A 24,739-nucleotide genomic window follows, 5' to 3' on the forward strand; every position below is an offset into this window, starting at 1 on the left:
TGTGGGGCGGGAAGGCGCGCGCGCTGCTGGCCGTGGGGCTCGGCGTGGCCCTCGAGGCGCTGGCCCGCTGGCTGCTGCGGAGGCGGCGGGGGGCGGGCGGGGCGGCGGCTCTGGTGCGCGAGGTGCTCTTCTTCCCGTCGCGCGTGACCTGCGTGGAGGCGCTGCTGGCCGGCGCGGGCGGGGGCGCGCCGGGGCCGTGCGCGTGCCCGCTGCCCCACGGCGAGAGCGCGCTCAGCCGCCTGCTGGCGCGCGTGCTGTCGGCGCGGCGCTCGCTCGAGCTGTGCCTCTTCGCCTTCTCCAGCCCGCCGCTGCGCCGCGCCGTCGTCCTGCTGCACCGGCGCGGCGTCCGCGTGCGCGTGGTCACCGACGCCGCCTACATGGCCGTGCGCGGCTCCCAGATCGGGCCCCTCCGGCGAGCCGGTAAGCGGGGGGGGGGGGCTCCGTCGGGGCGGGCGGGGGGGGCGGCGAGCGGCGCCCCAGGCCCAGAGGCGCCCTCCGCCCGCTGCGCGCCTTGGCATTTCACTGGGGTTGAGCGGCGCCTTTTCCTTGGGTTTTGCATCGGGACACCGTCCCCAGACGTCGGGAGCGGGACCGTCTGCAAAAGTTTTAAATAACGTAAATAAATAATGGTTCACCGCCCGGAGCGCCTTATTCAGGGCCATTGGCGTGCTTTATAAATGGTATAAATAATTCGCTGCCCATTTTTGCATGCTACAGTTTTGGGGAGTTGGGAGCTCAGCCAAGGCAGAATGAAGCAGAAAGAAGCTATGCTAGAAACTTAACCTCCCAAGCTTTCCCTTTGTAGTATTTTTAAACGCTTGTAAAATACATGCATTGCAAGAAACAACCTAATACACACACGCACGCACGCACGCACGCACGCGCGAAGCGGCTCCTTGCCATGTAGTGATTCAGTCACTGAAATCTGATTCGGCATGTTTATTTGTATTTAGTAAAAAGCAAAATATTTAAAGGTATGCCGTGCTGCCTTTATGCCTTTAAAGGTATGCTGTGCTAGCAAGTGCATACCAAAAGCACTTGACCTGAAATATTTGGGGGGAATGAAAATACTAGTCTGTTATATTACATAGATTTTTAAAATTGGCACACTAACTGCATAATCCAGTTATCCTTGCAGCTTTGGCACTCAAAAGGCTTATGATACATTGCAAGGTGCAGCAGTAGCAATTTGTGCTGTGTTTCACTCTGCATTTTATATAGATGCCCATTTTAGAGGCATTAATTGGAATATCCACAACTCAGTAATTTTTGCATGTTTAGAAAACTTCGTAGTATAACCTTGGTTAGAATATAGAATTTGTGAAACTGAATGGGCTGTTCTGCTTTTTTTAGGGATTCAGGTCCGTCATGACCAGGAAGACGGCTACATGCACCATAAGTTTGCGATTATTGACAAGAAGATGCTAGTCACTGGCTCCTTGAACTGGACCACTCAAGCAATTCAGAGCAACCGAGAGAATGTGCTGATAGTGGAGGAGAAAGACTGCGTGAATCTTTTCCTAGCGGAATTTGAAAAGATTTGGGAAGACTACAATCCAGCTAATTATGTGTTTTTCCCCCAAAAAGAAAAGGAGGTATTGCAGAACTATAAAACCTAACAGATGACAACTTAACAGTAAATATTTTAGTTTAAAGGTAATTCCACCTTCATACTCTTTGAGAATGACCCTATTACTTCTGATAGAAACTGAATAGCAAAGGGAAAGGATGGTGTAATAGATTATCAGTGGGTTTTTTTTTTTTTTTTGAGAAATAAAATGTGTTTTACTCACTGATGCTGAGTTGTGGTGCCTGCGGGCAGGGGTTGCATATTCAGCATGGTGGCTGTGGGCACTGCACCCTCACCCTGCCTTAAACAAGTCATCTGTGGCGAGCCTGTGGCATAGCAGCCTGTAGTAGAGCACTGTGCCTTAAAGAACTCGGTGTGCTGCTGTATGATGTAAACCAGCCCAGCTGAAGTTTGATTCGTGCCGCTGGCCGAGCCAGTTTCAGTAATGATTTGTTGGGAGAGAACTGTTGCAGCGGCAATAATGGGCATTTGGAGGGAATCAAGGTAGTCAGGGAGCATCAGCCCTAAGCAGAACTGTGCTCCTAAGAAGCTTCTGGGAGCACTTCTGGCTTCCAAAGCGTGCGCGCCTCACGTGGCTTGTTTGCTTCCAAAATGTAGCAGAAGAGGAAGCGTTTTGCTGTGCTTATTGCGGGGTTTGCGTGTGGCCAAGGCTGCCCATCAGCTATCCTGCTAATTTGCGAGGACGAACCAGGTAACAACAGAAGGGTTGTTGCTGAAGTTTCCATAGTTGGAAGCCTCCTTATGCTCTGAATGCATCAAGGAGGGGAAGCAGGCTAGAGGCACAGCAGCCTCTTTACTTGCTTTTGACAAGTTTTGTCTTCAAGGAGCAGCTGGAAAGCATACTACTACAGGATATGCTGCTGTGCCCCCCCCCCCCGATTAAATTTTAACTGTTTTACCTCAGATTTGCATTATGGTTTCCATAATTAATAAAAGAGAATGTGTGTTGTGTATAGTAAAAGATGTCTTTGGTCTGTAGAAACACTGTTGTAACTGAGGTGAGTACATTAGTATTTGAACTTAGATATTTTGTTGACTTAGATTGACTCACCATTAAATATGCACAAGTCTTGCAAATATTGTAAAGTCATTTTTATAATTTCAAATGTGTTTTTTGCTACATGCCTGGAAAGCCTCTCTCGAGCAGGCAGAATTATTGGAGGTGGAGGCTGCATATAAGGATAGCACCTAGGCCGTGCAGAGAGTTTGGTTATGAGTGAGTGTAGCATCTCGGCTTGCTGTCTTCCATTTCTAGCTGAAAAATGTGCATTCGGGGGGGGGGGGGTCAAGTCCACTGGCATGTTAGTTCGAAGCTCTTACCTGCTGTTTAGCTCCAACAAAAACCTCCTCCAGAGCATGCCAAGGGTGGTGCAAAAATAGTTTATTACGATATAGTCTTATGTATACTTAAGTAGTATTTACAGAATTATCAGCTACAACCATGGGGACCCTAGTATGTCACACAAAGTTTGTAAGGAATAAATACTGTGACATTAGTGATATTTCTATTACAGTGAACTGCTGAAGAGGGAGAGAGCTGCTCGAAAAGCATGAAAATAAAACAAAAAGAAATAAATCAGATTCATAGGAGCCGGCTCAAGTGCATTCCTTTCAGAAAGAGGCAGATTGGACATACTAATCTTCCGGTAAATTCTTGGGGGCCTCCCCTCAGTCCTCCGCTGACGTGGCTTTCTTTACACCTGCCTCTTCTGGACAGGAGTTACTGTTTTGATGGCCAGTATCAAGCTCCCCACTGCAAACCAAACCATGGCCTTGTTCTGCCTCTGAAATTTGCAGCGCTGCGGGGATGAGGAACATGCTTCTTGATTCTTGGATGACCACTGCAGGATGCCATCGGTTGTGGCCAGTTTGCAGGTGAAACCCATACAGGCCTGACTGTGGATCAGGCGGTCTCAGTGTCACCCAGGGTAGCCTCAGTATGTTAGAAGCAGGCTGGCGCCGAGTGGGCGTGAGGAAGAACTCTGGTAGTAGATGCATGTGCACAGTGCTAGCCTGCCATTTAGCCACGTGTAGGTTTTGTCCGAACAAGTACCACACTGGAGAAATGTATTAATGCAGGCTTTTGCCACTCAAAAAATGTGCATTTTACAATAGCTATTTCTTACACATGACACTTGCTTTAAGCTAGATCAGAATCAGTGCTGCTTCTGGCATAACGCAGTGATAATCCTAACCAAAGCCACATGCATCAGACTTGTTAATTCCGTTGACACGAGATCAGCTTCTATTCCCAACTCCCCCAGTTTCATTTATCTTCTAGTGGACTTCTAGCTGTGGCCTGCAGATAACCACAGGCAGAATACACACACACTTGTTCTTGTGCCACATAATTGTTCTCCAAGGCATGCAGTCAGCAGTAGGGGCCTCTCGGCTCAAAAAATGTTCTAAATTGTGGTAAGCACTGCAACTAAAACATTTTAAAATCACACTAAAATAAAACATGGTGTAGCAGTAAATCGAGTAATAATCATTCTATGTGACTTGCATTCTGCCATGCTGTTGCGACACCGTGCCATGTAACTTGAAGGGGTGTGTGCATTGTGGGAATCAAAATCTACACGGTTCTTTTCCAATAAATCCTTGGCTTACTCTGCAACAGTGTTAAGTTACCATGCAAGAATACTGGTTAGTGACAGAATATCTACCACCACCATTGCTATATAAATATAGTATATCTGCACATCCAATTGTTATTTATGCCACTGTCAAGTATAAGATTATTTAACTGGGTGGGGAAGAAATTCAGTGTATAGATATGTAGGATTAAAGTTTTGAAACACTGTACATGTTCTTTGGATAGGTATTTCCAAAACTAAGAAGGTATCAGAGAAATTTTAAAATATATTTATAACATTCAAACAAACCAACAAACATTCTGAAAGGGAACATAAAGCAGATTTATCAGGTTACACTAATTTCCTTTTCCAAGTCAAAAGGACATCTGTATTAGAACAAGATTAAAAAAAAGTCACCCCAAAAAACCCTCCACTAGTTTTTGAGTAATAAATATTTACATTGCGTGCTTTGAATACTATACAGGTTTTAAATTACTTTTAAAGAGAATAACAAAGCTTTAAAAAATGGAAAAAAATTACAAAGGAAAGATAAGCTACACTGAGCGTGCATGTGCTTAAAGTGTTCACAATGAATTACTGCATATGAACCACCAAAATGTAAAAAGTCTAGTGGGATTCTAATCAAGTATGGTCATTACAAAAAGCAACACTTTTCTAAAACAATGTGTAGGGCTACTTGCTAGCAGCCTCTGCCACAGGAAAAACAGACTGCTTGGATTTTGCACAGCAGCACAAGCAATCCTTTTCCATTTCAGAAAGGAAAACAAGTTGCATTATAAGGATTCTTGTTTCAAAAATAAGAAAAAATGATTTGCAATAGACAAAGTTTAGGAAGCCATTATGCAGGTGTATTTATACTGTACATCCATTTGTGTTGAGCTTTCACTTAGGCCACACATTCTGGTTATTTTGTAGTGTAAGCTTGTATAAAATGCATCAGCTCGCAACAGAATATACCTATTTATTCACACAATGTATATACTGTACCCTTTAAGAGCCATTTTAAAAATACAACTCTCAAAATACCAACTTGCTTTGCTGTGTACGTAGAGCACCTTGACCACAGCAGTACAGACTGTCTTGAGCAAAAGGAAATTTGGTTGTTTTACCAACCTTTTTTTTTTTTTTTTTACATCAATTTAAATGTTTGAAAAACACTGGCTATAATAGTAGATGGCATTTCTGTATTTAGACAAAGAAGTAGATGAATCAACACTAAATGTTTTTTGCAAGAGATAATTTGTTCTTCTGGAAGCTTTCTCTCAAATTGTTAGTAAATTACATAGAAAAGTGAGCAATTTCTTAATTTTTATTTTTTTGCTCAGTGAATGCTCGAAGGAGAGAGAAAACAAAATAATTTCAGAGATGACTGCTACCTCAGTGTCACACCAAAGGATGGTTATTCTAATATGCAGAACAGCTCTTGGCAACCTGAGGGGATGGGCAAACTATGAAGGACATCAAATGAAAACCAGACAACTCTTGCCTCTTTCATACCCAATTAAAAAGCGACCTGACACACAACAAGCACAAAGCTGAAATTCTGCTATGCAGGCTGCCATGTGCGAAGACAGTTAAAACGTTAGGAATATCTTTGTTTTGGCCATTAAAAAACAGCAAAGGTCCACAAAATAGCATCATAGTTGCATGTTAAAAGATACCAGCAAAAAGCTTACACAGAACACTTTGCTCCAATCAACCTAACGTGCTGTGCACTCTTGCTCCAAATGAGTTATTTGGAAACAGCTAGTTTTTATCACCGTGAAACCATCTAATTGGGCACTAAGAATAGGATAAAGCTGCAAGCAAGATTTTTGATCTGGCTAGCCAGTGATTGCAAAACTTTAAATACTTATGTTTGGCCAAAGCTCAATGTTTTTAGTCTGTATATACTGCAGTGCAGAAATCCACCTCAAAATATCTGAAGTTAGAGAATGTGTGGAGAATGCAGTAATCAGCAAAGCAGGTAAAACACTTTAAAATTAAAAAATCCATCTTGCTCATAAAGTTTACAGAATTAACTGTCAGTACTGAGTTGTAAGTTCAAAGAGACTGCTCCTCTATTTTTGTACTGAAATGTGCATGCATTGTTCAGTGCCTTTCTATATGCATTTTCCTGCTTGGAAAAAGACCAGCTGGCTAAGGTGTGCAAAACATTGAAGAATATATTTGCTACCCTTGGGCCCAGTATGTAGAAAACCGATCCTGTAGAACCACTTTGTTTCAGACTGATGGTGGGATCAAGTGCTAACGGACATTCTCCAGCTTGACTTGTCATTTTTCAAACACCACCTTTTATCAGGCTTTTCTTATGACCTGCCATCCCTTGCTATTTCGGCTCCCCTCTCCGCAGCCCCTTACAACTGAACATCCACATGCAGAAGGTACCAGCTCGCACTGAACATGGGGACAATTCTCTCCCCTTTAACAGCACTAAATCAAATCCAAGGCCTTTACCTTTGCTTGGAAGGCTGACCCCACCTCTGCCGTACAGTCCCAAACACCTTGCAAATCAGCATGCCAAAGCCGTTCCTGCTTTGCAAAGAGCCCTGCCAATTACATTTCTCTACTATTCTTGCCAATTATATGGTGGATGCTGGCATTCCAAAAATCAGAGTAGGAAGTGAAATTATTTCTTCTTTAAACATCATCTATAAGAAAGAAAAAACGTCACATCTGAGGTTCTGGGCAGAACACGTATTCTAGGTTCACAGGTAGGAGAAAGGAGAAGAGCTGAGCTGGCCATACTACATTATGTACACACAAGCATACGGCATGGCCTTGCCCTGAAATGCAGCTGGGAGGAGACGGTGATCCCTGCTCTTAACACTTTCCCCAAGAGCTAGCATAATTGTTCTCGATTTACTTCCAGCATCAATGTCTCAATCAGGAGCATTCATGTCTACCATTTCCAAGCAAGTTTAATAAAAGTCTGCCCACCTTCAGAGAGTTCTGTATCATATTAGGAGAACAGATTCCAAATCTGACCACTTAGCAAGAATTCCGCAAGACACAAACCAAGGCTCTCCCAAGTGTCCTTTCCCCCCATAATGCTTCTGCTGGTTGTTGCAGCCATCAAGTTTGACTGAAGGAGCTTGTACCAAAACCACACCTGCACATTTTGCTTCAGAGGTGCAAAGTTAGACACGAAGCATGCACTTAAGCGCTGGGTGATTCTCAACGGCGGTGGAGCTGAGAAGAGTGCATTGCCTTCCTTCTCCCAGGGCCCTGTTGCTATACCGATGCATTCGGTAAAACAGAGCTAGCTTATCAATAGGCTGTTGAGCCTTAATACTGACACATAGTGTAATGGATATACAGTAGAAAGGGTTGGTTTGTATGGAAAGCCAAAGGGGGATATAGCCCCAATTTCTCCCTGCTCTTTTGCCAAGACTGTGAACTTTGCAAGGTAAGGCAAGGCCAGGAATCAGGGAGTCCATTTGACAGCAGGCAGAACCGCCAGTGTTTTTCAGTCTGTCTTCTGAAGCATCTGTACAAAAAAAAAATGAGCAACAACGAGGATCCTAAAAGACAAAGGGTGCTTGTGCTGTGATGCTGCAAGCGAGGAGGTGCACATAGTCAAGATGAACAGGAAGGAGAGAACTAGTCTTTCTTCAAGTCCTTGGATTCAAAGAGCTTGAGGCGCTCCTGCACCGTGAGGCCTTCCTTCAGACTCTGCACATTTGGGATGGAGGGAGAAGAGAAAGTGTCAACAGTAAAGAAAATAATGCTCTGGAGATAAAGGCAAAGTCCAATTCTGAGGAACAGCACAGACACTCAAGCAAAGAAAGGGCAAGGGCTGGCCGCCTCATTGAGATTAGAACAACATGCTTCAGGAAACGCACCGTTATGGAGTGGAGTTATTGGTGAATCAATTGAAGATGAAGAAAGACTGCAAGTGAATCGGATGACCACAGGCACAGCTAGCTTAACCGGGAGAGTGATTAACTGGGGATTCTGAGGCAGATTAAAAGCCTTTGCAGTTCATCACTGTCTCAAAGCACTCCCCAGAACAACTTTGTTCCAGCACCCTATTCTGTAGCTCCAAAGGCCACACTTCGTGAGCCCCAGGTGCTGCTGAAGGATGCATTTGACAAGCGGTACGTTCATATAACTCTTCATTGATCCTGGTCAAGGGCAAATTTTTCAGGATACTGTATTTTTCAGGGGCTGAGTTCCACCAGGACAAAGCCTACCTCATTTAGTGTTTGAGGCTGAGAACATGGGCCTTGTTTGAGGACAGTGCAGCTGACTTCTCAGATAATGTCTGGCTACTCCTAGAAGGTGTTTGACCAGATTCACCTGTCTCAGAATCCAAAGTAGTGAATCAAAAGTTACCTTTCTGCTTTTAAGCTCTGCCTGTTATGGAAAGTTAAGTTTGAGACATGCACATCTGTCCAGCATGCACACGCTTTGTTCCATGCCCTCAACAGAACACCCCTTTGCGCATCTCGGAAGGTGCAGCAATCCCTCCAGTCATGGATGTTAATGAGGGTGGAGTGAGTCTCGGACACAGCCATCCATCTGGTGTGTGATACAGTTCTGACTCTTGTTCTGCTCACCCAACTTCCGTGTAATTAAGGGGTATGGAGAAATTCTCATTAACAGTGGAGATGTGAGCAGGGCATGCATTAAGTGGGCTGCCCCTCAGAGAAGCAGCGTTGCTTGGCAGAAGCTGGTTAGATTACCTATATGACAGAGACCCTGGAACCTGGTGCATTTCAGTTATCCCATGAGACCTGCTCAATAACGGACTGTTATTGGAAGCAAAGACAAAAAGAAAAAAAAAGAACAAGAAATGCATAAATCCTATTTCTTTTCAGAGCTGCTGCGGCCACAACTTATTCCCTCCCTCTCTGGCAAGACCAAGGCAGTCTGGCACTTTTGAGTCTTCGTGACCTGGAACACAGTTTGCTTGCTTGCTTGCTTGTTTGTTCAAACATACAGGGAGGCACAAAAGTGCAACCAAGAGAAAAACACAACTTGGTAATGAAGTGGAGCTACACCACAGTGAAAAACAGGATCTGCATGCACGGACAAAGAAGTATACAAACAAGGAGCGGTAAGGTACAAACATACAGTGGGTTTAATCAGTATTTAACAGACTATCTTGGTTTACCACATGGACATGTTCTTTGTATTTTCTGGTGTGAGCAATCTGTATCAGCTCAGACAAGCTTGGCTAACTTTCAGCCAAAGTGCACACAGGCTTGATACAGGTTTCTCCTTGCCTAACTGTGGGAGTGGGAGGGAGGAATCTTTCTAGAGAATGTAGCATGCTAGGAGGGGGACGTTTATCTTTCTCCTCAGCGCTAAAATCAACTTCCCTCCATGACAAGAATACTTAAGAACCAATCAATGTTCTAGGTGCATGCTCAGGTTGCGCTGTTGGTTCCAGTTGTGTTGAGAAGGGAAGAGAGGAGTCTTCCCAATCCTTCTGTATCCTACTTTCCCTGTAAGGGTCACTTGTAAAAGTGGGATATGGAGCTGCATTCTGTACATCAGACGAACGCTGTATTTGGCCTTTAAAAGCTGGGTGGGTAGTTTGAGCTGCTGTTCATTCCTCTTTCATTTCTAATAGTGCAGGTGATCCAGTGAGGAGTACATTGTCAGAGTTTTATAAGTACTGATGCCCATGCCCTTGTGGGCAAGCTGAAAACAAGTTCCCCTAAGTTAGGAGTTGGCAATGAAGCACCCTCTAGATGTGCTGGACTACAGTTCCCATAATCCCCAACTATTTCCCACGTTGCCTGGACCTGATGCAAGTTGTCATGCTTTATGCAATTGAACAATGCGAAAGGGAAAGAAAGAAAGCATTCACAGCCTGAATACCCAGGGGCTTGAAGGGGTGAATCCAGACTGCTTTCTGCTAACTTAAATAGACGAGAGCAGATCTGTTACAGCTTATTGCTATGGTATGCCTTACTTGGTTAGGAAGATCGCGGGAAGGAAACTCACCTTTGACCTGATGTTTCTTAGTTGCCGGCCAACGCTAGTCCTGTCTTTCTTCAAGAAATCAGGATTGCTTTTGGATTTCATGATATCTAGGTGGGGGAGAAAGGACCCACTTCAACTCTCCTGTGAAACTGCGCCATGTGCAAAATCTCTTTCCCTCACTGTGGATAAAGGCACGCCCAAATTGCGCTCTCGGGCAGATCCAATGTCCTGGGGTATTACAAGTCTCCAAAGGAATCTGGATCCAGTGCGGTTGCCGGCCGAAGCTTTGGCTCCCTTAACCAGCAAGACACACAGACATGCAGGCAGGCAGCCCTACACTGGACGACACTATCTGCGGCATGGGGAATGTGCTGGAGCAGTGGTGGCAAACTGATGGCCCGCGGGCCACAGCGGGCACGCAGAGCCCTCCCTGTCCACACGTGAGCCAAGTTGCCCCAGTGTTGCCCCAGAAGCCGAGCATCGGCTGCGCATGCTCGGAAAGGCTCCAGGCGATGACATCATGTGCCTCGACAGATTAGCCACAACTTGCCCAAGCTTTCGCATGGCCAGTCAGTCCGCTGCCGTATATTTGGGTGAACTGGCTGGGAGTTGTTTTTTTAAACTAAAACCTCAGGTTTTAGGTTTTATTGTAGTGTTGGCACTTTGAGATAAATAAGTGGGTTTTGGGTTGTAGTTTGTGCACTCGGTCTCTAAAAGGTTTGCCATCACCTTGTTAAAGCTTCTCTTCAAAATCCTTTCACTCACACACACAACCCGATGCTGCTTTCATTTTGCACCCTCAATTGTACCCCAGGGCCAGCCACTCAGCAGAAGACTGACCATATCCAGACACGGTGGTGTTCTCAGGTGACTTTTCACCAAGGGCTTCCGTGGCTGCTTTGAGCTGTTCTTTCAACCTGCTAATGTCACAGTCTGCCTTGGCTTTCACAATGCTGAGTTCTGTGTAGATGTCTTTGTACTTGTCACTGGCGTATTTCTTGTCCTGCAGAAAAGACAGTATCAGTTTCAGGTCTTAAAGCAGCAGAGCACTTTCCCTAATAATCTATGGCATAACATTATACACAGAGCTTACCCCTGCAGTGGATTTGGACTCTTCTACACCGGGTACACAGTTTTGTGATTAGCAACTATGCCTTGGCGTGCACAGTTTGAAAGCATATGACACGGAGACCTTGCCGAAGTTAAGCAAGCCTGGACCAAGACCCCAGGGTACCCTGCCTTAAGTTTTGTGATGAAGAAAGGTTGAGACATGAGTGAAACAAAGCCGCTTTCTTTAAGCACCACTTTGAGGAAGAGATGGGATGTGGGAAGGGAGACATCTAAGCTGACTGCCAAGTCCCACTGCAATGGCCACCACGTTTTGCACAGATACTTTCATTGCTTCTGCATTAGAAAAGGGCTGGGAGCCTCTAAGCTCCTGACGCCGACAAGTATCTATTTGCTCCATGTGCTCCACCTTCCCCATTTAAAACATCAAAGGTTGCTTAGCTCACATTCAAATTAGGGTAAACTTAAGCCAACTTGGCTATCACACTGGACATGCCTCCTATTGCCAGTTCAATGTTGCCTTGAAAGAGAAAGTTGGTTAAAATGCCTTCTAATAAATTTAAGGGGAAAAGGAGCTGTGGTTGCCCTATGAACATTACCCTCAATGCTGTCTGCAATTCATCCTTCAAAGAGCTGATCTCCTGCTTCAAGTACTGGATTTCCGATTCTTTGACACGCAGGAGGACCTGCAAGGGAAGGAAATCCCAGACAGGGAAATTTTATGATCATATATCTAATACAGCAAATGAAAAGAGGAAAAACAGCAGTCTCCCTGAACTGAAATGGAGTAATGAGTCCCTCTCCCACTGGCATGTCCTGTGAATACCAGTCAGTTTTCCTTAACGTCTGGGACCAAAGTGGAGGCCACTCACCTCCAACTCATAGGCATCCTTGCCTTGAGTGAGTGGTGAGCCAGCAGTCTCTACCCCACCTTCCCCAGTCAGCAGCGTTCGTAGCCGAGTGATCTCTGCAGCCAGGCGGTTGTTCAGCTCCTGTGAGAACACCACACAGATGGTAACAGCAGTAATTCTGACTATACCAAACGGCACCAAACGGTCTCCAGGCCTGGCTAGTGAGCATGCCAAGAAGACATGGTCCTCAAGGGAGTAAGGATGTCACCCCACAAAACAAAAGCATCTCTTTTGGCTTTCCTTGGTGCTGCTGTGACTTCCAGGGTTTCGGTTGGAGAAATAGAGCTTGGAATCTCTGTGTGGACCAAGGTTTGCTTTTTCCCTGGAGATGAGCCTTGACTGACTGACTGACTGACTGTAGCCAAAGGCGACCCAATGCAACGTCCCTGTCAGACAACAGTAATACAGCCATAAAACAGCCGCATCCTTTGTACCAGAGATACTGTGGAATAACACTGGGACCTTTATGCTTTGCCATCGAGCTGCAGCCACCTGCTTTGGACACCTTGTGCTTCTGAACTTAAGTGACCCAGGAGCTTTAATTTACACTGGGATTACAGGTATCTAGGATTCTGGTCCCACTGCTGTGAATTTTAAGTTTCAATAAGGATATAACAAGCAGCTCTCTTCTTCAAGGAAAAAAATGAGGCAGGTCAAAACCTAGGAAATAACTTCGCTTTTTCACTCTATAAAAAGCTGTCAATCCAACCTTTCTCCTGAGAGATACTGGACCCAGTTCTTTACCTGGTTGTGTGCATTGAGCTCTTGGTTTTCCCGCTGGCACTGGCGGAGGGCCTGCCTCTCTGCCTCCAGGGCTTGAGCCAAGTGAGCATTCTCCAAACACTTCTGAGAGTACTGCTCTGAGAGGACTTCAAGTTCACGCTGGACAGACTGCAGCTCCTCTCTGATGTGGTGGTGGTGGAGACAAAGGGGACATATGCAAGATCAGCTGCAATGCCTGACTTAGTTTAAATTGGCACTCAGAATAAAGGTGGACAGGGAGGGTGGGAGTCGCTTTGCACAATGTGTGAAATTAGGAACATGAAGAATTATTTTTACCTCTCCAAGGAGCATGTGATTCAATCCGTCAAAGCAAGCATTTTAGGCACATTAATCATACCTGCTTGCAAATTGAGAGTGAGCAATATACAGACGTTGCATAATTTGGGAATAGGCAAGGCTCAATGGAGCGTTTGCAGACAAATACGTGGAAAAAGCTGAGTTTTTGCAGCAGGCTCTAGAAAAAGCCTGAACATTTCCAAGAATTCTTTGAAAATATTCAGAAAAAATAAGGCTTCTCCAAATCGAGATGAGGAAATGCAGCTCCCATACAGTCCATTCAGATAAGTTCCCTTGTGTGTATGAGAGGAGAGATGAGCTCATTAAACTACAGTGCCCTCTCAAATAGAAAGCTGGACATGTGATTCTTTTATGCTGTGCAGGTGGAATGTACCCAATTGACATGGACACCTCCAGGACTAGAATCTCAGGGGCTGCGGGTCAGAATTACAATTCATTAACCAAAATCCTTATGGGACCAACAGAGATGTCAACAAAAACATCAATAAAACTGTTACCTATAGAGGACTGTCCAATTTCTCCATAAGAATTGTTCCTCCTATACAATCATTATCACAAATAACTTAAGATTTCATGGATTATATGCCACAAAGTTTCACCTACTGGTCTCTCCTATTAATGTATTTATTTTAGAAATCTGTACGCCTCTGTGTAAAAACCATCACAACGGAGGAGACTTTTTTTTTATCACCACCTGTAGTGCTTCAGAAGGCAGGGAAATTCACAGAAAGGCCTTAGTAAATAGATTTAAGGCTTAGGCACACTGTTATGTTCTAACAGCTTCCTCCTTTCCCCAGTGACTGAAACAGGCAGCAGAAGAGAAGGGAAAGTTATTCTGTTAAATTTGCCAAGACTGTTGTACATTATCCTCGGCAATGAATGTAGAAAATGTAAAAGAATGCATACAGGTATTGCCTCTGGAGGGCTCCAATGTCTGAGTTGATGCTGCTAATTTGAGATCGTTGGGTCTTTTCCAGCTCCCGCTCCAACTCCTCCCGGTGGGCATTCTTCATGGCTTCTATGGCTGGGAAGGGAAGGGAAAAGGATTAAAAATACACCATAGTAACCACACATTCCGGTCTTCTGGTACTGCCAACAAGAACCAACTTCTGATACTACATGTCTCGGCCACATTTGCATGTTCTCACTGCTCTACCTGAGATGGTAGCCGCCGTCTCCTCTGCTAGCAAGCGATCCTTCTCCTCCCGCAGTTTCTCCAGTTCTCGCTGATGCTGCCTTTGCAAGTCCTCTATCTTTTTCTGATGCGTTTCTTCCATGGCTGCAAAGCCTCGCTCGCAGGTTGCCTGCAGAACGGGAGAAAATTCCCATTGCTATTTATGTATTTCAGCAACCCAACCTAAACGCCAGAAATGATTGTACAACTGGATGAACGGATGGATAGGCTGACAGAAGACTGAAGTCATGCCACGGATGCATAAGCACACAGGGAGCAGCTGGGGTCTCCTAGCCAGACCAGAGGTCTTCAGGGGAGGTGCACCACACCTCTCCACTCTTGGCAACCCATTGTCTGGAAGAGGGCTGATTAGGGCAGGGTTACTTCAGAACCCTTTTAAACGTGCATTGCGGAACAGGACTTTAAACTTCATGAAGGCAGGTTTGTTTCTGTTTCTAGAGTCCCACTGAGCTGCAGCCTGAGATGGGGATGTGATAGAACCAACTAAAAACAACACAACCAACCCAGTGGACTGTCATTTCATGGAAATACTAAGCTTGGCTGCATACTTTTAATCCTACGTGACTGAATGGTTGTGCTTGCCTACACCCGTCTTAGTCCTCATTAGTCCTGCGTGTGGGTTCCTATCTAGCCCACTACCGCATTGTTACTATTCTGCACAGCTTCCTTTTCCTCTCTTAATAGGGAGTAAACTGGACTGCTGTAATCACCATGGTTAGGAGCTGCAAGTTTTATACCTGGATATAGAAAACGTAAGAGTGCTGGCCAAGTATGAAGGGCAATGTGCACTTGCCCCTTTAAAGGAGTTGTTTTCCTCCAGCATTGCAATGTTACACAACTGTGGCTATGTAAAAGGCCTTTGCCTTCTTGAGAAACACAAATACTACCAGGAAAGTCTCATACAACTTGAATTTTGTTTCATTTTGCCAAGCCCAGGGAAATGCTGGTGGCAGAATCTGTTTCTCTGCATGAGGGACAAAGGGGGCTTTGTTTGACAGATGCTGTAAGCTCAACCTAATGACCTGCCTCCGAAGCAAGCAGTACCAGCTATTCTCCGGCATTCTTGCAAAAAAAAAAAAAAAAAAAAATCTGGAATCACCTTGATTAAAACTGAGTGGCATATCTCCTTTTCACAGTGTTATTGTTAATAACTCCACCCCCAGACTAAGTCGTCCTTGGTAGATTGGAGGGCAGAAAAACACCAGTGTGGCTACTTTGAGATTGGACTGCCAAGTTAGAATTGCAAAGGAGTAAGTGAACGGGCACACCTAACTGCTTATTAATGCACGAGTGGCGAGTCAGAGGAATGTCAAAGACATTCACACATTTATGGCTTAATGAAATTACCAGAGCCTGTGGAGAGGAAGAAAGATTGGAAATGGATTGGAAGATTGGATTGGAAATGCTTCCAGAATTCTGTGTTCTTGTGGTAAGAGTAGCCTCTGGTTACTTGCTTGATGAACAAGCAGAGGATCGGCAGACTTTCCGACATCATCTGATCTCAGGGAAGGCTTCTTTTCCTGTGGGCTGATTTTAGGCCATCTTGATTATCCTTTTTAAGAGTTGCCATTTGATCAGCCGTGTGTTGCTGTTCTGCAGACACTGCCCAGAAATGTTCAAGTAGTCCTAGATCTATGCCTGGAACACTGAATTTTCTCTAGAGATCTTAAAATAGGAGAAGTGCTCCTGTTGGGCAAAGGGAGGGAGCCCTTTTCAGCTGAAGGACCACACTGGCTTCTACATAACCTTCCAGGGCCTGAAGGGCAGTGGCAGGAGTGGCCAACACCTGAAGCACTGGTGGCCATTCTCTCTCCCACTTCTCTGTCCATCTCTCTCTCTCTCCAGCAAGCTCTGGACTGCCTCTGTCACCACACATCTAGCTCACACATAACAACCCACTGATTTTTAAATCAACGAGTGCTACATGATACACCTGTTTTTCCACTTTAGCACATAACCCATGGCAGGCTCCTTCATAGGCTGTGCAGTGTGACAAAGCCACAGGCTTTATGAAATGCAAGATGTGGAACTAGGGGCTGTTGTGACACGGAAAGCAGGGCTCCCTCTGTGTCTCCATTTTCTCTTCTCTGCAATCTGCACTGCTATCTGAGAGCTCCTCCTAGAATCGGGCCAGTATCCAAAGTTAATCCAACACAGAGAAGACCCACTGAAATGAAGTTAACTTAAGTCTCATTTATGTCAAGGAGTCTATCCTATGTAGGACTAATGTGGAATACTACCTCATGAAAAATTAGTTTTACAAGGAGTTTTTGTTTTTTGCTCTTGATATAATTTAAATGTTGATACAAAACTGCTACCTGACTTGGACTCATGTGAGATGAAGTATGTTTTGCTGAGCAACTTAAGGTTGATCTAAATATGGTATGGAGTGGGCTTCCACGGGAGGCAGTTGAGGCCCCATCAGTGAGGGTGTTCAAAGATAGGCTAGACATGCACATGGTGGGCATGTCGTGAGCGGAGCCAGGAGTCAGACTAGATGGCCTGGGAAGCCCCTTCTGACTCGCTCTGTTTCTAAATATTGGGGATGTGAAAACCTGCTCAAAGAAGGCATTTGTGATGGTCTAAGATAGCTTTGGGATACCCTGTGACAAAAGAAACATAAAAAGCAGTTCCCGAAGCGAATTCATACGGTTGTAATCTCCGTTTGAAACTGGGGTATAGCAAAGGACATTTCCCTCCATCAGGATTGGCTGCCTAATGAAGCCTTCACTGTTAGAATCAGTAAAGTATCCTACCTATTAAAACCTATGTATGTTGTGTTGCAATTCAAGTAGAACTTGGTTAAGGAAGTCTGACCTTTTAAAACTGTATCATGGCTTTGAGTGAAAAAAGTGTTCAGGCAGAAATTGGGAAGAAGGAGAGATGGGATTGTAAAAGTTGCAACTGAAAAACAGTTACGGGAAATCATCTGAAATCTAAAGTGAGGTCGGGCTCAGTGATGGTCCTGCTGCTGGAGCTGGGATGCATCCCCAGGGCCCCGTCTTTCCTAACTGAAGGAAGTGATGTCAGCACTGAAATTGATGCTTTATAGTTACAGTGCAGTTTAACTTCAATTTAACATTTAAGAGCCAGCCTGAAGGACTTCAGACAGTCCTGGCTCATGGCCTTAGAAAAGGGGATGAGTGCCGCCCGCTCCAGCCATTTGGCTAGCAGAGTAAAATCTGCAGGGGCTCCTTTCCTTTCCTTTCCTTTCCTTTCCTTTCCTTTCCTTTCCTTTCCTTTCGGACTATAAGTGTTTGATTTAAAATGCATCACAGGCGTAACCATCATGGAGTTTGAATCACACCCTTTAGCACTATGCCTAGAAACATTTAACATTCATTCGGCTCCTAGGCTATCCACTGGCCATCTGGTTCTAAGCAGGGAGAAGCAACCATATATATACACGACATAGAAAGATTAAATTCACTAAAAAACCTTAAGATTCTCAAAATCTTTCTGGTATTTCTCCCTCAAGGTGGATGCATTCCCCTCAAGGTGCTTGTTCTCCAGCTCATCTCTCATGACATTCATTTGGGCTTCCAGCTCTTGAATGCGCTCTCTCAATCCATGCATGGCATTCAGCTCACACTCTGAAACTTGCATGCCACCGTCAACTTCATTCCCAGTTGCTGTAACTTCTGCATGAGACATTATTTTGGGCAGTGCTTCTGGGTGCTGCTTCTGATATACATCTAAAGATTCTTGCAAGCCCTGCAAATTCTCATTGTAGTGCTTCTGCAAGGTCTGTAGTTCGTTGTCATGGAGGGCCTGCAGTTCTTTCATCTTGAGCTGGAATTCATCTTCCAGAGCTTGTATTTGTTGAAGGTGGTATCTTTCTAAATTCTGCTTATCTTGTACAAGGGCATCTAGGCGGAGGAGCCCTTCAGTTTGTTCAGCCTTGAGGGCATCCTCAGTTCTATTTAGCTGGTCAATCACATTCTGAATCTCTTCCTCATATTTGACTTGAAGTGCTGATATTTTCTTGCTCTGTTCAAGTTCTTCCTCTTCCAGGTGCTTCCGCTGGCTGTCAAGCTGTTCCACTTTGGCTTTGAGATCCGCATTCTCTTCTTCAAGCAGAGCAATCATCTCAGCATACTCATTCTGCTGTTTCCGGAGCAATTCTTCGTACTCCTCTCTGAGGGCAGCAACAGCCCTTATGCGTTCCTGACACAGGAGGTCTACGTTCTGCAGAGACTCCTTGTAGAGTCTTGCCTCCTTAGCATACTCTAATCTTGCTCTGTAAGCCCCGTAACAAACCTGGGCCTGGATGATTGCATCCTGAACTAGTAAAGAAGAGTAACGCTCGAGATCTCCCATACACACATCATAAGGAGGACTGCTGGGGATCTTCAGGAGTTTGTGGCAATCTTTCAGGGCATCATCAGGGGACAGGGACAGGAGAGCCGTAGATATTTCTTTTAGTATGTTTGCTCTGTCCTTGAGCTGCTGAGCAAGTTCATCCTGAACAGCAGCCACCGCTTGACTGCTCAGATCCTGCAAACTGTGGCCTCCTGCCATGTTGTCATGAAGGCTTGTATTCCAAGCTGACTGAGCTCTTTCTGAAGTGCCCTCTTGGATTTCAAGGGCTTTGGTAATCTGGTGCATGACCCCAGCAAATGCAGGAGTCCTGTATGCTTGAATGATTTCTTCCAGCATGCACTTATGCTGCTGAAGCGCTGTTCTGGTATTGTGAAGGTCTTCTTCAATGGCCTTTAACCTCTGATGAAAGGACTCTCTCATTTTGTGGGCAACAAAACCAAGTTCTGCTTTAATTAGTGTGCTACCTGCAACTGAGTGAATGAGGCACTGTGGGACATTCGTACTTGGAGACTCCCCTCTCCTTTTCTCATCTTCTTCCGTGGCACCCAAGTGCTTCCTCAACTCCTCTACCTGGCCCCAAAACTCATCTTCCAGCACCAGCTTTTTGGATAAGATGTCAGCCAAGGCCACTGCAGTATGTGAAATATTGGAAGGCTCTAACAAGACTGCATCTACTGTACCATGGATCTCTCTAAGGGCCAAAGAAATCTCGGAAGTTGCGTCTCTCAAAGACTCTGCTATCCGGTTGATCAAGCAGGCTTCAAAAGCCACCTTCCTGGAGAGCAACCGCAACTGGTCTTGGACAGAAAACTCTGCTTGCTGCTGTGGGGTGGCTTCCTCCTCAGCGTAGCTGCCTTCTGCATACAAAGCCCGGTCTGTAGGATGCTCTTTTGGTTGGCTATCAGGCAAGGAAAGCGTCTGTTCTAACGTATGGATTGCATTGGAAAGCACAGTTTCCATATTGGAGAAGGGGTCACAAAAAACGTCTCTCTCTTTCTCCTTGTTAGATCTGGGCAAAGTTCTCAGCTGTTCTCTGCATTGTTTTAAACACATTAAGGCTTGGTCATTTCTCCCATGGAGCCCTCCTAGTTCATGAACATGGCTCTCAATTAGCTGGAGTTTTTCTTGCTTTTCACTTTCTAGCTGTGAAATCAGCATGCTGACCTGCGTCAAGCTATCCTGAAGCTGCTCCCTAAGCTGGGCTTCAGTGCTGGCCCACTGGTGGTGAAGTGCAATAAGAGTGTCTTGGTTTTGGCCCTGTTGGCTTTCCAGTTTCATGGTTACATCTTTGAGCTTTTCTTCCGTGATGTAAAGCTTGGTTTCCAGGGAGTGAATGATAGAGAGGTAAGTTTCAGAATCTCCTGAGGCCACATAACAGGGAGCTGGTTCAGATGACATGCTGTCCTCGGAAAGTGATCTGTCCTGGCTGGTGTCTGAGGATGTGCTGCTGGTCCATGTCTTCTCTGATCCATCAGGGTGAATGTATTTCTGACACTGGATATTGGAGAAACGTATCCTTTGCCTTTTTGCTCCTGGGACTTCTGCATCAGGTTTTCCCGAGTCCTTTAGACAGATCTCTCTCTCTTGAAGATCTACGGATTTTGAGGGAGACCTACTTTGCTCTGTGTTCACCACTGTAGGCTCACATGTCTGCTTCTGACTGGTACTGCAGCCTTCATTATCATCCACAAGCATGCTGTCTAAGTTAGCAAATCCTTGTGACTGTGCTAGCTGCACCACCTGACCAGTATCAGCTGTGTCTGTTGCAACACTCAGTGCCAAGCTCTCATCAACTGATGTTTCCAACGCATCTTCTTTGGACTGCTGGTTTCCTTCCATCTCCTCCAGACTGGTACTCGAAGTAGCCATTTTTAAAAATGGTTCACAGATGTCCTTCCTGTCCATAACTCTCAAGTGAGTTTCCCTCACCACTCTCAGCTCTTCCTCCTTTTCTTTCAGGACCTTCTGCAGGTTCTGGAATTGTCCTGACACAACCTCATAGGAACGCTCCAGAGTGTGATAGTTGCTCTCCTCCAACTGTAGCTTGGCCTGAAGTTTGGCCACTTCATTATCTGACTCGGCCACTTGGTTCATCAGCTCTTGGAACCGGCACTTGATCTGATCCCTTTCCTCCTCAAGGCCCTTTATATGCTCCACAAGCTTCTGGATGCTCTCTTCCTTCATTTCCAGCTGCTCTTCCAGCTGATGGACTATTTCACTGCTTTCAAATTTGGCTGTTAGTTTCTCCTTCTGCAGGATTTCCAGCTGTTGCTCATTATTCTGAAGTTGATTTTCATACTCACTGGCTTTATCTTCCACTTCCTTCAAGCTCTGGATCAACACCTGCTTCTCCTTTTCACAGCTTTCCAGCAAAGCCTCATAATTCTTCTGGAGCTTCTCTTCCATTGACATTCGAGACTGTTCACTGGCACTCAGTTGCCGGCTCAGGTCAGCAATCCGATCTTGGAGCCGCTGAACTTCTTTCTGGTGGTCCCTTTGCAAAGCCTGCTGCGTCTCTAAATCCCTCAGCTCCTGGGTCTTTTCTAGCAGGAGTGCCTCCGCCTTCTTGAGCTTCTGCTCACTGGCTTTCAGCTGGGAGCTCAGTGCTGTCTCACTGTGCTGCCACTCTTCCATCTGCTCTTCGGCTTTCTTCTTCTCAGCCTTCAAGTCACTCTTCAGCTTGGCCAGCGTCTGCTCCTTAATGGAGAGCTCCGCAGCAGCACTGCTGAGCCTTGCCTGCAGGCTCTGAATCTCGGCCTCATGGTGCCGTATCACGTCCTTTGCCTCCCCATAGCTACGCTTGAGCGACTGGATCTGCTGATTTATCATCTCCTGCCGTTGGCACTGGGCTTCCAGCTCACTCTGAAGGTCTCGGTTGACTTTATGGAGCCTCTGCCAGGCCCCTGATGAGGAGGTGGCCACCTCAGTCTTTAAAAGAAATCGATTAAACAGGTGATTAGTAACACTCTTGGTTGCCAGTTCTGAGTGTCACACCTCTGGTCAGTTAGACCACAGAGCTCCTTGAATTGGTTTAGCCACTATCCATCTGTTCCAATTCTGGATGGTGTCAGGGTTTTTGGTTTTTTTGCTTTTAAAAATCCCTTTTGCCCAGGGACAGAGGGGAAACTTCTTCCAGTCTCAGAGACTACATGGATGATATACAAAACAATTTTAATGCAAAAGAGCCTAAGAGAAACTAATTGAATAAGAAAACAAAAGAGATGGACACCACAACAAAAAAAATGACACAGGACAAGTAGAAGAAAGAGCTGGACAAAGCAGTGAGGACTGTGAGGAAGGGGCATGGTAAGCAAGTCACTAGCAGTTGAGTACCTTTTGGAAAAACCCACCTGTGAAGGTGAGCCTTTGAGGCCAAACAAAATAGGTATGTCCTGGGGTGGGAATCGCTGAACTTAATGCATGTCAATCCTGTTCTGCTGGAACCCTATTTCCATGTGTCTTGCACCCGCATCTTATGTTCTGACAGCCACCCCAACTTCTGGGGCAGGGCAACCTGTAAATCTAAGAACTGACAGTTGCTACCAGACTGTGTGAGCATGTCGGTGGTCTACAGTGCCATGTACCTTCTTTGCCGTGTGCATCACGTGTGCAGGTTCAGATAATGAAGCTCTGCAGCACTGATGAGAGACAGAACCGACACAACTGCTCTCCCCCGTTCTGAGGAGATGGAAGCCGCCACAACACTGAAATAAACCTTTTACTGCCTTCTGCTCATAGTAGGAAAAAAGTGAACGTATTTTAAGTTCTAGACCTGTCAGCTATTTGTGCTTTGTTTTCGAATCCAAACAAGTGGGAAGGAAAGAACGGGTATGATGAGAACATAAACATCAGAACAAGGAATCCTTGGAGGGAATGAAACCAAAGCCATGATGCATGCACAGAGAAAAACGTACAGAGAATCATGCAAGAGTTGGACAGGAAATCATGTGGCTTGGAGAACATACAAATAGAAAGAGGCAGGAAGAGCACAGCATTGAGCCTAGCAATTTGGCCTGCCTTGCTGTACTGTGACTGCTGGCAGGGACAGCCCACAGATGTGACACTCAGGTACGTTAACTCAGATAACATGCTTCCACAGCGAAAAACCTCCATGCAGTATTACCACACCCAAGAGAGATTAGCAGAGTGACCCCCCCCCCCCCCTCATCCCAAAGAAGCCAGAAGACAAAGCTGGTGTCTTGGAAAAAGAGGAGAAAACAGTCATGCTCGACTTTCATTAGCATCAAGTGGGCTCAAGGAACTCAGCTTGCAGTTGAGCTCAAGGCAGGAGGTATGAAAAGTTAGGTTACAAGAGATCAGCAAGGGGCTCCAGTTCCACATGCATGCGCTTAAGCCCTGGAAATGTGCAGAACCTCAGCTGGGAGAAAAATCTGTAACATTAGCACCATGAACCTGGAATGGGAGGAAGGGAACCAACTAAACGCACTCCAAGCTCTATGTTTTGCAGAAACATGTCTGAAAAATGTTCCTAAGAAGCTATGTCCACTTTTCACAAGGATGATTTGCTTTCCTGCCGGGAAACACAGCTACCACGAAAGGACGTGCATTTTCCCTTTTTTAAAGAGGGACAGACAAGACAACCAATACAATTTGTTTCCCAGTCAGGTGGCTTAGTTCTTCACTGGCTCCCTGACAAGAACGGGTCCTACAAGCAATGGTTCTATGGTCAAACTGCATATTTCAAGTTGGGTCAGCACAAAATGGCAGGGAACGTGTGAGTAGTCTGATAACCAACACCGGAGAGCCATTATCCCGACCTAAAAAATCCGAGCAGCAGTCTACTTCATTTTTGGTATCACCCAGAAAGGGGGCTCCAAGATCTTCAAAACCTTTCCTTAGTCTTGAGGGAGAAAGACTTCTAGAAGGCCTGGTCACACCAGAGTGGAAGGTGGGAAAATGGAGCCTGCCCCATTCCAACGTGGAGCCTGCAAAATGGTTCATTTGCCTTCTTTCTGGAAGAGACCCCATCAAAAAAGTGAATTGCCTGGCAAGAGGCTCGGGAATCTTGGCCAGGTGGTTGCCTATCCCAGAGGTCTCCTAGAATGCTGGAAGCAGTATGAGGAGGAAAGGGTGTTTCTGTAGCACCCTCAGCGTCCGCAGAACTCTGTGGGGTGGATGGGAGCCCTTCCCTGAAACGCCTCCCCAGAGGGCCTGCAAAGACTTCCGCTGACCTGCTCCAGCGGAGCTCCTTCCGGCACAAGCGCTTCCCAATTTTGTAGCTAAGCCATCAAGAGTAACTGGAGCTATTGCTTCACTTGCAATGGATGCGGGGGTTTGCCGCATTAACCTCTTTCACTGCTTTAAATGTTATCAGCATACCTTCACGTATAATGAAAGGCATAACTTTCAAAGAGAAAGAACCCTGCCCTCCTTTAGGACGGCTATGCTGCGTTAGCTGTTACTATAATAATGCGGTTTCCTGCATCCGAGACAAAATGTGTGCTCTAAAATGCAGCGTATCACTTCCACATTTGCTACTGCTTGCATTGCTGCATGATCTGATGCCCTTCTCTTCTTATTATATCTACCTCTTAACCAATCAACTGATTCAAAGTTACACCCCTCATCTTTTTATTTAGCAAGCAACGGTGATAAAGAGCCGCACACTCAAGGCATGCTGGGTAAATGGAAGAAAAAGAAATCTATTTCTACTGCCTCGCTATGGCTGCTCCCTCCTAATTTTGCGCTTCAACTCAGTTCTGCCCACTCTAAACACATTCCAACCATCAAAATCTTAACAGGACACCTCATTTTTGTAACCCTAGTACAGGGCTAAAGTTCCACTGAAAATAATGCGATATTGAAAAAGCCTTCCTTGAGCAGCTTTTTCTGCACAGCTCATCCTTTCTGCCCATTCTAAGCACATTCCAACCATCAAAAACCTGCCGGGACGCCTCGTTTTTCTAACCCTAACCCTACCCTGGTGCACACCCCTAACCCTAGTATAGGGCTAAATTTCCATTGAAAATAATGCGATTTTGAAAAAGCCTCCTTTGAGTAGGTTTTTCTGCACAGC

At 45.5% G+C, this 24,739-nt stretch overlaps 2 protein-coding genes across 10 annotated transcripts in view; one reads left to right on the forward strand and one right to left on the reverse strand.

Moving 5' to 3' along the window:
• Nucleotides 1-3,181, forward strand: part of PLD6 (phospholipase D family member 6) — a 3,409-nt gene extending 228 nt beyond the window's left edge. The window contains exons 2-4 of the mRNA XM_044433649.1: nt 15-420; nt 1,354-1,656; nt 3,106-3,181. Of these exons, the coding sequence (XP_044289584.1) occupies nt 15-420; nt 1,354-1,619 (672 nt within the window). The 3' untranslated portion in view covers nt 1,620-1,656; nt 3,106-3,181. The remainder of the gene's footprint in view (nt 1-14; nt 421-1,353; nt 1,657-3,105) is intronic.
• Nucleotides 2,956-24,739, reverse strand: part of LOC123024937 (myosin phosphatase Rho interacting protein) — a 104,365-nt gene continuing 82,581 nt past the window's right edge. For 4 of the 9 annotated variants that reach the window (XM_044433203.1, XM_044433199.1, XM_044433198.1 and 1 more), the window contains 9 exons: nt 17,818-21,630; nt 14,341-14,488; nt 14,091-14,208; nt 12,849-13,008; nt 12,066-12,185; nt 11,793-11,879; nt 10,966-11,128; nt 10,147-10,232; nt 2,956-7,863 (listed from right to left, as the gene is read on the reverse strand). In XM_044433203.1, the coding sequence (XP_044289138.1) occupies nt 7,792-7,863; nt 10,147-10,232; nt 10,966-11,128; nt 11,793-11,879; nt 12,066-12,185; nt 12,849-13,008; nt 14,091-14,208; nt 14,341-14,488; nt 17,818-21,630 (4,767 nt within the window). In that variant the 3' untranslated portion in view covers nt 2,956-7,791. Of the gene's footprint in view, nt 7,864-8,876; nt 8,943-10,146; nt 10,233-10,965; nt 11,129-11,792; nt 11,880-12,065; nt 12,186-12,848; nt 13,009-14,090; nt 14,209-14,340; nt 14,489-17,817; nt 21,631-24,739 lie in introns of all 9 variants that reach the window. The other 5 variants (XM_044433200.1, XM_044433205.1, XM_044433202.1 and 2 more) reach the window with 5 other exon arrangements.

This window comes from Varanus komodoensis, unplaced genomic scaffold, assembly GCF_004798865.1.
Source record: "Varanus komodoensis strain SLA01 unplaced genomic scaffold, ASM479886v1 scaffold26, whole genome shotgun sequence".
NCBI classification, from domain to species: Eukaryota; Metazoa; Chordata; class Lepidosauria; order Squamata; family Varanidae; genus Varanus; species Varanus komodoensis.